A 16,475-nucleotide genomic window follows, 5' to 3' on the forward strand; every position below is an offset into this window, starting at 1 on the left:
AGGGAATAATAAAGTTAAACATTATTAGGAAATGGAGAAAAATATAGGAGGCAGGTATTTTTGTTGTATTAGATGTTTAGGTGGGTAGGTGGCTTTCGGAAATTGAGAAAGTAATAAATAAGTCTACTTTTTTTTACTTTTTTTTATTGTTATATGATTCTCTTTAAAAGTGTATTATTTATTTATTTATTTATTTATATACTTTCACTTAGGTTACATTTTTTTTAATAGTTTATATTTTAAAAATCGAACCGGTCATCAAATTGACCAGGGTATTTGATTATTGATTTATTGGTCAAACTATTAAATTATTCATCGAATTTTATGATTAAATCAGATAACTCAATTGAATAAATTTGTATGTATAACAAAATTATATATTTATTAAATCGATCAAATTAGATGACTCAGTCTTTAAAAAATATAAAATTTTAAAATATCATAGTTTCAAATATCCATTCTCTAAATTCAAATTATAAATATACATAAGATAAAAAAAATAGTATAAAATTGTATTAATTAATTATTTATTTATTATTATAAGATTTTCTTTAAAAGTGTATTAATTAATTATTTATTTATATACATTCACTTATGTTACATTTTTTTAATAGTTTGCATTTTAAAAATCGGACCGATCATTAAACTGACAAGTATATTAGACTACTGATTTATTGGTCAAACTACTAAATTACTCGTCAAAACGTATGATTAAATCGGATTAAACTAGATAACTCGGTTGAATAAATCTATATGTATAATAAAATTATATATTTATTAAATCGTTCAAATTAGATGATTCAAACTCTAAAAAATATTCTTACCTACAAAATTTTAAAATATCATAATTTCAAATGTCTATTCTCTAAATTCAAATTGTAAATACACATCAGACAAAATAATATATTTCAAAAAGATAAATCCAAATAAGTTTTGAACAAAATCAATTTTTATTTTTATTTTATTTTTTTAAAGAATTATCAAAACAGCGACAATTTATTTGAGAAATATATATATATATATATATATATATATATATATATAATATATATATATATATATATATATATATTTAATCAATTTTTCAAAACGGTTAGTTCATTGATTTTGACGTTTTTGACCGATTCTGACCGATTCACATTGGTTCAATAGCATACTTGATCCAATAATCAGATCAAATCAATGAATCATCTGATTCCAATTCAATTAATCGATTCAGTTCAATTCTTAGAGCATTGGTTTGCACTTAATATTCTTACACAAACTTTTAAAAAAAATTATCTAAAAACAAATACTTAAGATTATATAAAAGTCCATGTTATTTTTATACTTTAGAATGAAATTTATACTACTTTTCTTTTTAAGTTCTTGCACAAATTAATAAAAAAAATTCACTCTAAAAGAAAATTACACCAAAATTTATATAAAATTCAATTATAGTCCTTTTTAAAAAAGTTATAATTGTAAAATATCCTTCTCATAATTTTTAAAAATTCATTATTCATATCCCATAATAAAATTTCACTCTCATATAAATATATTGAAAATAACCAAATTTAGTAAGGAGAGAATATAAATCTTAGACAAAATCGTTTTTTAATGAAAAATTAGTAATTTATAAATATAAATAAATATTATTATTAGCGATTAAATTCAAAATCAACCTTTTACAATAATTGATAATATTTTGTTAATTAAGAAAAACACCACTCTAATCAATGTTACAAATAAAAATTCATAATATATATATATATATATATATATATATATATATATATATATATATATATATATATATATATATATATATATATATATATATATATATATATATATATATAAATAATCGTAATCAAATGGTATTAAGATGTTAAACTTTATAACATTACATCTCCAATAATTCTTCACTTTATGTCCTTATAACAAAATTTATCGTTGGATTGAAGTTATTATCATATAGATCACGTTTATAGAACTTCACATCAATCAAAAATCATTTGATACATTAAAGAGAATGATAAAAGTTAACCTTTTTAAATTTTTAAGAAATTCTGTAAAACATTAGTTTTATATATTTTGTTGGCATCTCAAATAATTTAGGATTGATATTAAGTTTTATAGACACTATTAACATAATATTAATTTTTAATTTAATTTTGAATTTTGTCATACGAACAAGTGATAAAGAGTTATCGCATATGTCATATTTTTAATACTGATAAAGAGTTTTCGAATATATATATATATATATATATATATATATATATATATATATATATATATATATATATATATATATATATATATATATATATATATATATATATATATTCAAGAGAATTTTTAAATTAACTAGTGACTGGGATATACATATCAGTATCTTAATTTTATTAAAGGGTTATACTTTACTTCTTTCTATTCATGTTAAAAGACGAAAATACATCATGAAGTAAATTTAAAAACGAAATTGACTAATTAATGTTAGAGAATCGGGTATGATAATCCTGGATAACTTCGAAGAATCGTGTTCGTACACTTTCCGAACAAAGTATTTCGACCCTATTCTTGTCTGGGTTCACGAAATCTTTGTGGGGATAATTCTTGAAGAACAATTTGTTTCTGGCAAAGAGAAATGTTCAGGAATGTAGAGAGAAAGTTTGGTTTCGTTATACCTTTTAAACTGAGGCCAAATGACTCCTTATATAGGAGATCAATAACAGAAACCGAAAAGACGCAACTGTTCAGAAACGGTTACGTCGGTTGGGAAAGGATTCGAAATTCAAAAGAAAATTTCGAACGGGGCGCTGCCCCGCACCCGAACCCCGTTTCAATTATTTGCATTCAATTATACGTTGGCTCGACGAGCGTGCACTCCGCACTACCCCTAACTCGTTTCCAAGCTTTAACGCATAATTGCATCGGCCTGTAGTAAATCACATTACTACTAAAATACATTGATGATACTAAAATCACCAACAAATCCCCCCCCCCCCCCCCCCCCATTTTAGTGTAATCCTTGATTTACTCAGTATATACAATAATATATACAAGGGTATAACACACAGGTATAACGATCAAACAAATGCATAAATGAAAATGTCTTGCGATTGAATTTTCATCTTAGTACAAATACACATTCCAAATACTCGAAAATCGGGGTGTCATAGCGATTGAACCCGTCAATTCATTTGAGTGTCTGAAGATATAGTACACATATGTTTCTTACAATACTCTATTATTCATACTTGACACTTTACAAGCCATGTGTCCTTATCCATTAATAATCATATAGGAAGCCAAGTCCAAGCTTCTTGAAGCGGCAAAACTTCATGCTCACATAGGTGATTCTTTTAATCTTGCACCTGCATTTGCAATTTTCCAAAAGAACCATTAAGAAGATATAATTCAACCTAGCCATCACTTGCAAGTCTTTCCACATTGAATTCTGCTTCTAATGTTGTATTAGAAGGGAATTGGGTATACCATAGCTAATATATTTAAATGGACTTTAATCCCATCCCAATTACCGACTTCTTCACTAAGTCTCTAGCTAACCCCTTCGTCAAGTGGTCAACTAAGTTTTGTTGCGACCGAACAAACTCAATAGATATCACCCCATTCATGATTAATTCCCTAATCATACTATGTCTAACACCCAAATGTCTAGACTTTCCATTGTATATTTGACTATAAGCTTTAGCCAATGTGGCAGTACTATCACAACAGATAGAAATTGGTGATATCGGTTTAGGCCATATCGGAATCTCATATACCAAATTCCTTAGCCATTCCGCTTCTTTACCAGCAGCAGCTAATGCTACAAACTCAGATTCCATTGTGGAACCAGTTATACATGTTTGCTTCTTGGAAGCCCATGAGATGGCACCTCCCCCAAGCAAGAACACCCATCCACTTGTAGAGGATGAATCTTCAGCATTATTTATCCAACTAGCATCCGAATAACCCTCTAACACCGAAGGAAATCCCATATATGACAATCCATAATTCATTGTACCCTTCAAGTACTTGAATACCCTAGTTATCGCATGCCAATGATGTCTACTAGGATTACTAGTAAATCTGCTCAACTTTCCAACCGCATAAGCAATATCCGGTCTAGTGCTAATCATAGCATACATCAAAGAGCCTATAGCTTTTGAATATTCGAGTTGATCCACAGGTTTACCTGTATTTGGCATAAGCTTTTCTCCCGAATCCATGGGAGTACTTACTGGAGAACAACTTTCATAATTGAACTTCTTGAGTATTTTCTCAATGTAATGAGATTGCGTAATTACAATCCCCTTATTCTCCCGTTTAATCTTAATACCAAGAATAACGTCCGCTTCTCCCATATCCTTCATGGAGAACTTTGATGACAAGAAATTCTTCGTTTTATCAACTTGATTTTGGTCGGTGCCAAAGATCAACATGTCATCAACATATAAACAAATGAAAACTCCTTTACCGGAAGTATCAAATTTGCTATATACACATTTGTCAGCTTGGTTTAGAATGAAACCATTAGACAAAACAACCTCATCAAACTTTTGATGCCACTGCTTCGGAGCTTGTTTCAGCCCATACAACGACTTAACTAGCTTACACACTTTATGCTCATTACCAGGCATTACAAATCCTTCAGGTTGCTTCATATACACTTCTTCCTCCAAATCACCATTTAGAAATGTTGTTTTGACATCCATTTGATGAATCACTAGATTATGAATAGCCACCAAGGCAATCAACACTCTAATAGTAGTGATACGTGCAACAGGAGCATAGGTATCGAAATAATCAATCCCTTCCTTTTGTCTGAAGCCTTGGATAACTAATCTAGCTTTAAACTTGTCAATTGTACCATCGACTTTCATCTTCCTTTTGAAGATCCATTTGCAACCTGGTGGTAAATCAGATAATACCCAAGTATTATTTTCCATGATAGAACCAATCTCTTCGTCAATTGCTTCTTTCCAAAAAACAGAATCTCGAGATTTCACAGCTTCATCATACGTTCTTGGATCCTCCTCTATACTATAGCAATAATAGTATTGAGTGTCAATCTGATCCTTTGATCCCTCAACTAAATATAGTTGAAAATCAGATCCATAAGATCTAGATTTTCTAGCTCTTTTGCTCCTACGGGGTTCAAGTGTCTCTCTTGGCACATCATTTGAATGATCATCCCTTAGAGATTCATCTGAATTAGGTATAGAGTCCTTTGGTCTAGGTATAGAAGAGAAACAATTCTCATCAAATATGGCATCTCTCGATTCTATAATTATGTTAATAGAAATCGAGTCATTAGGTTCTATAACATAAAACCTATAGGCCTTGGAGTGCTCAGCATATCCAACAAAGATGCAAGCTACACTCTTTTCACCCAAAGTTTTCCTTTTTGGGTCTGGGAGTCTAACCACGGCCCTACAACCCCAAACACATAGAAATGTTAAGTTGGATCGTTTCTTATACCAAAGTTCATATGGGGTAGTCTTGTTCCTTTTATTAGGAACCCTATTTAACAAATAGCAAGCCGTTAACATAGCTTCTCCCCAAAACCCTTCACTCAAACCAGAGTAAGATAACATGGCATTCACCATTTCCTTAAGCACTCTATTTTTCCTTTCAGCCACACCATTTTGTTGAGGTGTATAAGGTGTCGTAGTCTCATGAATGATTCCTACGGATTGGAAAAATACAGGATCATAATATTCACCACCTCTATCTGTACGTAATGTTTTAATCAACACATTCTGTTGCACTTCAACTTCAGTCTTATAAATTTTGAATTTATCTAAGGATTCGTCCTTAGCGTGCAGCAAATAAACATAGCAGAATCTAGATGCATCATCTATGAAAGTGACAAAATATTTTTTTATGTCCTAATGATGGAGAGCATGCAAATCACATAAATCACTATGTATCAACTCAAGAATGACAGATTTCCTTGTTATACTTTTAAAAGGGTGCCTAGTGATCTTTGTTAACATGCAAGTTTTACAATTTTCTACATTTTTATCAAAACCAGGAATTAAATCATCTTTAGACATTTCATGCATTCTTTTATAATGTACGTGTCCTAGACGAGCATGCCATAACGATGAATTGATAACATTCGAAGAGGACATAAATACAGAACCAGAATCATTAGGAATTCCATTCAAATTCATCATAAACACACCATTATTATAATATCCAAATCCTACAAACACACCAGACTTCGATAAAACATATTTATCGGATTCACACACTTGCTTGTATCCAAGCTTATTTAATACAGGACCAAAAATTAAATTCTTACGTAGTTTAGGAACATACAAAACATTAAACAAAGTAATAGTCTTTCCAGAACTGAATTCTAGCACCACGTTTCCTTTGCCTTCAACGGGAGCGAAGTGATCATCTCCCATGTAGAGGACAGAACCATCTTCCACTGGAACAAGAGTCTTAAACCAGAAACGATCCTTGCAAACATGTGTTGTAGCGCCAGAATCAATCCACCACGCGATAACATCATCCTGCACATAGAATGCTTCAGAATTTAGTGAAACCGAATGTTTAATCAAACTATTCAAATCACGAATTGATTTCTGACCTTGGTTTTCGGATTGGTCCTTAGACCCCTTTCCTGAACCACTTGCATTCACGTTATCATGCTTTTTGCCGGAACGACAATCCTTCTTGAAGTGGCCTGTTTTGCCACACTTCCAGCATTCTAGTTTCGGTTTCTTGTTAGCACCGAAACTGCCCTTATTGCTCTTGAAAGCACGCTTCTTTCCTTTGTTTTTGTTGTTACCGTTCTTACCACCCTCTTCGACCATATTAACCGAGGGTCCAGCAATTTCTTTGCCTTTTCCTTTGTCATCCTCCTGCGCTCTTAGAGATTCTTCTATGCGCAAGTGACTTCCAAGTTGGATCAAAGACAGTTCGTCTTTTCCATGCTTCAGATTATGTTTGAAATCCTTCCACGAAGGAGGCAACTTGTCTATGATGCTTGAGACAGATATTGTTTCATCCATCTTCAATCCGTGTTGTGTGAACTGTCCAAGGATTCGGAGGAGTTCATTGAATTGTTCCATGACAGACCTCCATTCAACCATTTTGTAATTGTTGAAATCGGTTACCAGGAACTTTTTACTGGATGAGTCCTCTGCCATGTACTTGGATTCGAGACAATCCCACAATTCCTTTGCAGATTCTATGTTTTGATAAATATCAAATAAGGGATCAGACATACCGTTAAGAATGTGCCCTCTGCATATGTAGTCGTCGTTCTCCCATTTTGATCCGCGTCTCAGATTTTCAACCGTGTCTTCCTCCAGAAGTTCTGGAATCGGTGTAGACAGGACGTGCACCACCTTCAACGTTGTCAACATGAAATGCATCTTCTTCTGCCAACGCCTGAAGTCTTGTCCTTGAAACTTGTCCAATTTTCCGAAGTTTGTAGTCATCTCCTTGACGGTGCTTCCTCCAGCCATGATTATCAGAAAATACTTTGTTCGTTTGTTAGAGAATCGGGTATGATAATCCTGGATAACTTCGAAGAATCGTGTTCGTACACTTTCCGAACAAAGTATTTCAACCCTATTCTTGTCTGGGTTCACGAAATCTTTGTGGGGATAATTCTTGAAGAACAATTTGTTTCTGGCAAAGAGAAATGTTCAGGAATGTAGAGAGAAAGTTTGGTTTCGTTATACCTTTTAAACTGAGGCCAAATGACTCCTTATATAGGAGATCAATAACAGAAACCGAAAAGACACAACTGTTCAGAAACGATTACGTTGGTTGGGAAAGGATTCGAAATTCAAAAGAAAATTTCGAACGGGGCGCTGCCCCGCACCCGAACCCCGTTTCAATTATTCGCATTCAATTATACGTTGGCTCGACGAGCGTACACTCCGCACTACCCCTAACTCGTTTCCAAGCTTTAACGCATAATTGCATCGGCCTGTAGTAAATCACATTACTACTAAAATACATTGATGATACTAAAATCACCAACAATTAATTTTTATTGAGAAATCAAAATTAATTTTGATATCAAATTAAATAATAAAAAAAATTATTTTCTTTTTTAAATGGATGAGAATTATGGGTGTTTAAATTCAAATTAATATAAATAAAATCGTAAACTAAACATAAAAAATTAAAACCCACAAAAAAAACTACTAGTAAATAGTTTTTGATGTATTTGGACTTTTTTTTACGCACATATGGTTATAGATTTTCTTCCATTTAGAAGTAAGAAATTGATATAATTTGAGAATTGATGATCTTGAACGATGTTAATCTATGTTACGACGGTGTAGAGTAGACTTACATGATTAGCACTCAAACATTGAAGTTAATTTAAGATTCTAGATGAATATAATAAAAAGTGGAGATTAAAGAATGTATTTTATTCTTTGGCGCAAATTGATTGTAGATTTGAGATGAATCAAGCATTAATTATTTTAGTCTTTGATCGGTTGAGAATGATTTTTTTTTTCTTTTCAAAACCAATATAAATTGAATCGAATCACATTCATATATTTTACTTATTTACTTTTTATTAATATATATGTTTCGCCAATTTATTATATCAACATATAATTTATTTTAGTATTATCTATTAGTTTATTTATCTTATTATTTTTAATTTTCAATTTTGTTTCAAACATAATCGATCGTACATATTTTATAAATTTAATCTTTAACATACTATTTGTTGTATATTATTTTAAATCTATTATTTCTTTATATTTTTATAATATTAAGATTAATATTAATAAAAGATTATTATAATTTATAATTTGAGAAATTAAAAATCAATTCAAACGAAATCTTGTGAAATTAAATCAAATTGAATAGAACTTTTTAAACTAATCATCCAAAGTCAAATTAGATGAATTTTTTTTAGACATATATGTAATTTTTTTTGTAAAATTTAAGCGATAAATATGCAGTTTTTATTACCTAAACGAGTCATAAATATTCCTATGTAAAAAATAAGTTATAAATTGCTTTATGTATTTTATAATGTTTTCTAATAGGTTTACAACGATTTATACATAAATATTGATATGTGAGTCTATGTCGCAAAAACACCACATACCATTGTAAGCATAACTAAAAGATTTCTTTTAATAAAGATAAATATATTGAATAATTGACATGCCCAAATGGATCAAATCTACTTAAAAAAACCTCCATATAAGTAAAATATCTTTTCATTGTGCTGCTTAGTTCATTTGATGAAAGAGAAATTAGAGAAATTAGAGAAATTACTTGTATACCAAACTAACTCGCTATAGTAACCTTTAGTAAATTAGTTATAACAAACTCGCATAGTTAGTTATGAGGAGGTTAGAGTTGTTTAATAGAAGTAACTAACTCAACATATCATATATAGTGAATATAATAGTATTGTAGTTTTCAGATTTGTGAAATGCAATTCCTTTTATATTAAATTCTCTCTTTCTCCTCATGTTACACACACTATTTGATTTGAATTCTAAAAATATATTTTTATCAAGAGATTTTTGAATCTATTTTTCCATATAAATCAAAGTCATCTTAAAATGATCCATCTCTTAATGAATCTAAAACTTACGATCCATCTCTTCTAAATGACTTGTTTGATTTTCCTTCCATAATTGAACCTCGCTCTAATATCCCTATTACATCAGGAATAGCTAGACATGCTCAACCTTCACATATTTCCTCCCCTCAAAATCTTCATTTCACTTCAACTTCATCAAGTGACCATAACTCTTAGAACTCCAATCACACACATATTTCATCTAACCCCACAAACCATTCACTTAACATTATTACACTTATTCCTACATACAACTTACCTAATCTTGATCTAAAACATTGGAGATCCATTAGAATCATCAAACCTCTCTCATTCTTACAAAACTATCATTGCAACTAGATTGATAGTACAATTCACAATTCAAATTTCATTGCCACTCAAGTATCTTCTCAAAATAAGTATTGTTTATCTTCTTTTATGTCTTATCACAAATTCTCTTATTCACATAAACATTATCTTCTTAACACACTTTCTATATCTGAAACACACACTTACAGGGAAGCTATTTATGATGAGAATTAAAATAATGTAATTGAAACTGAGTTGCCTGCTTTGATGAAGACTAATACCTGGAATTCGATTGAATTGCTTGCATACAAGAGATAAATGATGTAAGTGATTGTTCAAACTGAAATTGCATGCCAATTGTTCCATAGAGAGATATAAAGCAACGTTAGTGGCAAAGAGTTTCACTCAAATCGAAGGTCTTGACTATCTAGAGACTTTCAGTATAGTTGTAAAGATAACCACTATCAGAGTTTTCATGGTAATTACAACTGATCAAAATTGGCCTTTATTTCAACTTGATATCAACACTGCTTTTTCCATGGCGATCTTAATGAAGAGGTCTATATGAAGGTTCCTCCCGGTCTTGACTTATCTCATCCTAACATGGTTTGCAAGTTACAAAGGTTTCTTTATGGTTTGAAGCAGACAAGTAGGCAATAGAACACAAAATTCACTGAAAATCTTATTCACTCAGGGTATGTCCACTCCAAGTATGACTATTCCTTGTTCATTAAGTCTAATGATGCAAAATTTACTATGATCCTTCTGTTAGATAGATGATTGGGTCTTAGGGGGGACTGATGTTGATGAAATTTTAAACATTAAGACCTAATTAAATGACAAATTTAGCATAAAGGATCTAGGAACTGTCAAATTCTTCCTAGGTTTTGAGGTTGCTAGATCAAAACAAGGTATCACAATATGTAAAAGAAACTACACATTAGATATCTTACAAGATACATATTTAACTGGAGTAAATCCATCCATCACTCATATATAACCTCACTTACAATTGCACAAGAATTCTAGTCAATTACTTTCTGATCCAGCTTCATATAGAAGATTGATTGGGAGAATTCTATACCTCACCCACTTAAGGTATGAAATTTCTTATGTTGGAAGCAAGCTTAGTTAGTTTCTAGCTGCACCAACTGATAAACACATGTTACACTACTATAAAAAGTATATTTCACCACTATTAGAAATATGATTTTATCACGGATGGTGTAGCAAGGTAACGCAGGGTGTGATAGTAAGTGTGCTACTTTCTATCACAGACGAGTGACCATAAGTGATAAACCCCTTCTTCTTTGGCACAAAGTCAATGAATAGAGATATGACATCCGTCATATGTCTCAAACATCCACTATCAAGATACCCCATCTTTCCTGTAGAGTCAAGACATTCAACCTGTAGAATTAAACAAAGTAAATAGGTACCCAATTTTCATTGGGTCCTTGGGAGTGAGTAAAATCAAGGTTGCATTTAGACAACCATTGAGAAGATCACTTAGGAACAAAAACTTTCCTAAGTTTACACTTTTCAATAGTATGACCCTTCTTGCAACAATAATGACAAAATATGTTATGACGAGATGTGCTTTTGCCATTTGAACCCTTTTTGAAGTTTTTATGTGTGAATGGTTCAAAACCCTTCCAAACGTAGATGGATCAATGGAAAATGAAATCTTTGGTTGTAAGGCGTTGTCTAATTTTACTCGAAGAACATTTATTTCTTCTTGCTAATCATGACAAGATTCACAAGCAAACCTAGAAGGTTTATCATCATAAATCCTGTCTTTTTGAACATCTAGCATAGATAACTTAATTGCTTCCAATTTCTTTTCCGATTCTAAGACCTTAGCTTATAATTATAAAAATATATTTTCATGTGAAACTAACTTCTTAAAAGCATTCAATGCCTCTCTATGAAGATTATCAAAACCATATTGTAATTGAGAATAAGATAAATCACTAGTAAGCTCAAGTTTAGAAGAACTTAAATTTTTCTTATTCCTTCCATTGGCCATTAGTTCCCTCATGGGCATCTTCTAATGCGTCCCACATGGCTTTGGAGGTTTCACAATGGGAAACACGATAATACTCATCAACACCTAAAGCGGATAGAGAATATTTTGTGTCTTCCAATCATGTAACCACAACTTTGTATCATTATCATTCCATTGACTTTACAACTTTGGTACGATGACACCTTCATCATTGGTCATTGTAATTTCGTTAGGACCATTGATGATGGCATCCCATACACCCTTATCAATAGAGTTGGCATGGATACATATACAAGCTTTCAAATAGCCATAGTTCTCATCGGTAAAAATAGGTGTTCTATTATACGCCCCTTTAGATTCGGTAGCCATTATCTAATAAGCAAATCTTAAGCACAGAATAAACCGGAGCTCGTGATACCACTTGTTAGACGATAGGCCTAGATCTAGAGGGGTGAATAGATTACAAGTAAAAAACTTGAACCAAAATTGGTTTTGAAAAAGTTTATAGCATGGAAGTAAGTTTCAAAAATTTCCCGGATCGAAAATCGTCTAACCAAACCTACTATCAAAAAGCTCGGATGCGCGTAGATGTATCAATGCGATGATAATAATCCACAAGTCAATAAACAACAACTAATCACAATTATTTGAATAAAATACAATAGGAAAAGTCTATCTCCAATGAACAAAATACAAAAAAAATTAAGTCAAGTAATTTTTCGAACACTTAGTGTGTGATCAACAATGTTTGGAACTTTATGTAGTGTTTTTTGTTCTTAGAAATCTAATCACAACCAAATGACTTGTGATCTACACAACAACACAAATTTCAAAATTATGATCCAAACAATATTTATCAAATGATCAATGCAATCGACAATTTGCAAACCACAAAATAATATATATATATATATATATATATATATATATATATATATATATATATATATATATATATATATATATATATAGAGAGAGAGAGAGAGAGAGAGAGAGAGAGAGAGAGAGAGAGAGAGAGAGTACACAAGGATTTGTTTAGGCAGTTCCCTAATCGAACTTGTTATGGGTACGTCTGCCCTCAATTCAAATTTGAATTGAGATATTATAATAAATCATACTTTGCAAAATGTGTGTATACAAGCGATGAAGAAATCGAACTCTACAAATCCTAAGTTTGATGTTGACTATACCACCTCCAAAACCCTTAATAAAAGTTTGATCAAGTAACCAACAATGTCGCATCAATTCACCTGTTCTTGCTACTTCCTTGCAAGGCACTCCTTGTCCCAAGGCTTTCACCCCGATTGAGTTAATCATAAGCGCACACTTGTTAAAACTCAAGATTTACCAACACAATTCACCGTCTCACGTTACTCCCTTGCAAGGCACACCTTGTCCCAAGGCTTTCATACGATCAGATCCGAATTTTATAATCTTGTCTAAAACCTTCAAACCCTAAGAGATCTTGAAGGAAAACCCCAACTTGGTTTTCTGATTTGAATCCCTCAAAGTTCTCAATCCAATATGCTCGGAACGATAAACCTAATTGGACGTTATCAACCCTAATCTAGATGGCACCCAATCAAAAAATAATTATGTGTAGTTTGATTATGTGTATACATTGATGGAGTTGAAGATGATGATAATGCTTTGAAATCTTGGATTCATGTAGGTTTTACTCATTCTAAAAACCTTATTAGAGAATGATGCATGTATGAAGTATTTATATGCATGGGTGATTTAGGGAAAAAAAGGAATGCAAAAGACTTGAGAAAATATGAATTTTTGAAAAAATACATCGCATAGATCGACCTATGAAAGTCATGTGTCGACCTATGAATGTTATGTGATCCTTATGTGTCGAGCTGAAGAGTCAGCACATGAAACAGAAGCTACAAGCTTTAATACTGCATCATAAGTGTCAAACTATAGAACACATGTGTCGACATATAGTCAAGAATTTTTTTCATAAGTCCACCTGTATACACGTATGTGTCAACCTGCAATTGCATTTGTCGACATATAATGTCATTTTTCACAAAAAAAAATATTTTTCATGCATGTTTGATGCATGAGACCTTTTCCAAGTTATTTCCAAATGCTTATATGCTTCCTAATGCTAAGATGCACATAGAGAATCAGAGGATACCATCCAATATACTTTAACGCTAAAGTATCCTAGTTTTGACATCATACAAAATACATCTAACAGAAGTTGCACTCAGAGATATATTCATCATTTAAGAAATTCTTAAGATGTTTTGTCTCTAAGATAATAATGATGGATCATCAAGAGGGGGAAGCATTCACATTGGATCAAAGATTCACCTAAAGGTCAAAGACTCACCAAAACATGTGAGAGAGACACCATATATTCACCCAAAATCTTAAGGTGATGGGTGTATGGGTCATCTTTCTTATAAAGTGTTCAACCTCCATTTTTCTAAGCAATATGAGACTTAGAACTCACATTTGTTTCTCAATATAACTCACACTTATTTCTCAACAATCCCCCCCCCCCCCTCTCGAGTGTGAGTCCATCCACTATGTTCCCCATCAAGCGGAAGCTCTTTCATCCACATGCTTGTACCGCCATGGAGAGACACCCTTATCTCGTCATGGGCACTTCAACGGAACACACTGCTTGGCCATCATGTCAGAAAAACTTTCGACAGAAGGAGTCAGTCCTTTACTCGAACCATCGGCTTTGATACCACTGATGGACCATCAAGAGGATGAAGCATTTACATTGGGTCAAACACTCACCTAAAGGTCAAATACTCACCCAAACAAGTGTGGTATTCATCCAAAACCTTAAGATAATGGGTGTATGAGTCCTCTTACTTATAAAATTCTCAACCTCTATTTTTCTAAGCAATGTGGGACTTAAAACTCACACTTGTTTCTCAACACAACTCACCAAGATTTCCGAACAAATAGTTCATACTTATAATCTATATAGTTAAGGATCATGGTTCCATGTTGTTAAGAAATTGACACATAGAAGCAATTAACGAGATTTTGAACGTTGAATTAACATCAAATGGTCTACATTTTAAGTTTGACACCTTCAAGCAATTAACGAGTTTCTGGACATTAAATTAACATCAAATGGTCTACATTTTAAATTTGATATTTTTATTTTGAATTGTTAAAAAATTGTATTAATTTTTGAACAATTCGATTTTGATCTAGCAAATTTGAAAATGTCGAACGCGCGTGAGTGCATAATTATTTTGAGCGCAAGAAATTTATTTTTATATATGCACCATGATTCCTTGCTCTCAAGAAATTAACACATTCACACATTAAAGGGATTTCCAGACGATGGATTAACATCAACTGGTCTAAATTTTATATTTGATATGTGCTACTCTATAGTAGTTCACAAATAAAAAACTTAATGATTTGCTAACAAAAATTGAAATATGCCGAATTAATTTATCAAAAATCAAGCATAATGACCTAACATCATCATGATGATGCTGTACAGAGTATCATTGCACTCTTTTGAAGCTCTCTACGCAAGAATATTACTTGAATTCGAAAGATATCATTGTGTGTTAAGGAAGATTAAACAATGATATTAATAGCATGTTATATTTTAAATTATTTTATTTTAATATAAATTAAAATTTTAAATTCATTTATATTAAAAATACCAATATCCAATCAAAATTCATGGATATATACAAAAAAAAACACACCTAGAAAACAAACATTAATACAAAAAGGTAATTCATTCATCCATATAATAGTTAGTTACCATTCTTGTAAAGAAAAAACACTACATAAAAATTATTACATTCTAACCCCAAAATAAGAAGGCTAAACTGATATTTGCTTTAAACGACACCTAATTACCTCAATTAAGTCAGAATCATACCGTGCCATAAACTCTATAATATTATTAAACTCATCATATACATACTTAGTGATGAGTTGATGGGACTAAACCCAAAGAGCTCCAGCTTTTTTAAGCATTGGAATCAAAGAGCGGTTAAGATGAAGACTCATAACTTGATTGGCTCCACCAACAAGTTCACCACCGATGAGAACAGTTGGAACAGACGGAGAAGAACCAAATCTTAAAAGTGCTTGTTCAATCTCTCTTCCTCTTGATATCTCATCAAGTTCATAAACTGCTGGATTCACACCAAAGTCACAAAAAAGTGTTTTTATGCTATGACTCATGCAACATGAACTCTTGCTGAATATCACTACTGGCCTCTCTGAAACCATCTTTGTCACTCTCTCCATTGTGATGCAAATGTGGAAAATGTTATAATTATTAGAAGATTTTGTATGAGGTGTGTTGTTGAGATATGGAAGATGTGCTATGCTTTATATAGGAGTTTGAAGATAATAAATTAAGCCTTGTTGAGAAATTAAAAAAAAAAAGAGTAGAAATGTAACTAATATTCTATTAGATATTTGGGTCGTTTTCAAAATCGTTGAAAGTGATTGATCAATTAAGTTTACTTTTTTTACTTGTACAAAGCGATTCTTTATCCATGCAAATGCATGCAGACGGAAACAAATCACGACAAGTGCTTTGTAGGGCTTCACAAATAGTAACTTATTCATTTATTTATGTAT

The 16,475-nt window shown here is 31.7% G+C and overlaps 1 protein-coding gene across 1 annotated transcript; it reads right to left on the bottom strand.

Annotated features, from left to right (window-relative positions):
* Positions 1 to 15,597: 15,597 nt before the first annotated feature.
* Positions 15,598 to 16,187, bottom strand: LOC127073341 (monothiol glutaredoxin-S2). Its single transcript, XM_051014493.1, has one exon. It carries the CDS (start codon positions 16,134 to 16,136, stop codon positions 15,828 to 15,830), a length of 309 nt encoding a protein of 102 aa, XP_050870450.1. The 5' UTR covers positions 16,137 to 16,187; the 3' UTR covers positions 15,598 to 15,827.
* Positions 16,188 to 16,475: the final 288 nt, after the last annotated feature.

Source organism: Lathyrus oleraceus, chromosome 4 (assembly GCF_024323335.1).
Source record: "Lathyrus oleraceus cultivar Zhongwan6 chromosome 4, CAAS_Psat_ZW6_1.0, whole genome shotgun sequence".
NCBI classification, from domain to species: Eukaryota; Viridiplantae; Streptophyta; class Magnoliopsida; order Fabales; family Fabaceae; genus Lathyrus; species Lathyrus oleraceus.

Excerpts from the sequence above, each read along its gene's own strand:
- LOC127073341 (XM_051014493.1), bottom strand. The coding sequence starts at position 16,136 with ATGGAGAGAGTGACAAAGATGGTTTCAGAGAGGCCAGTAGTGATATTC.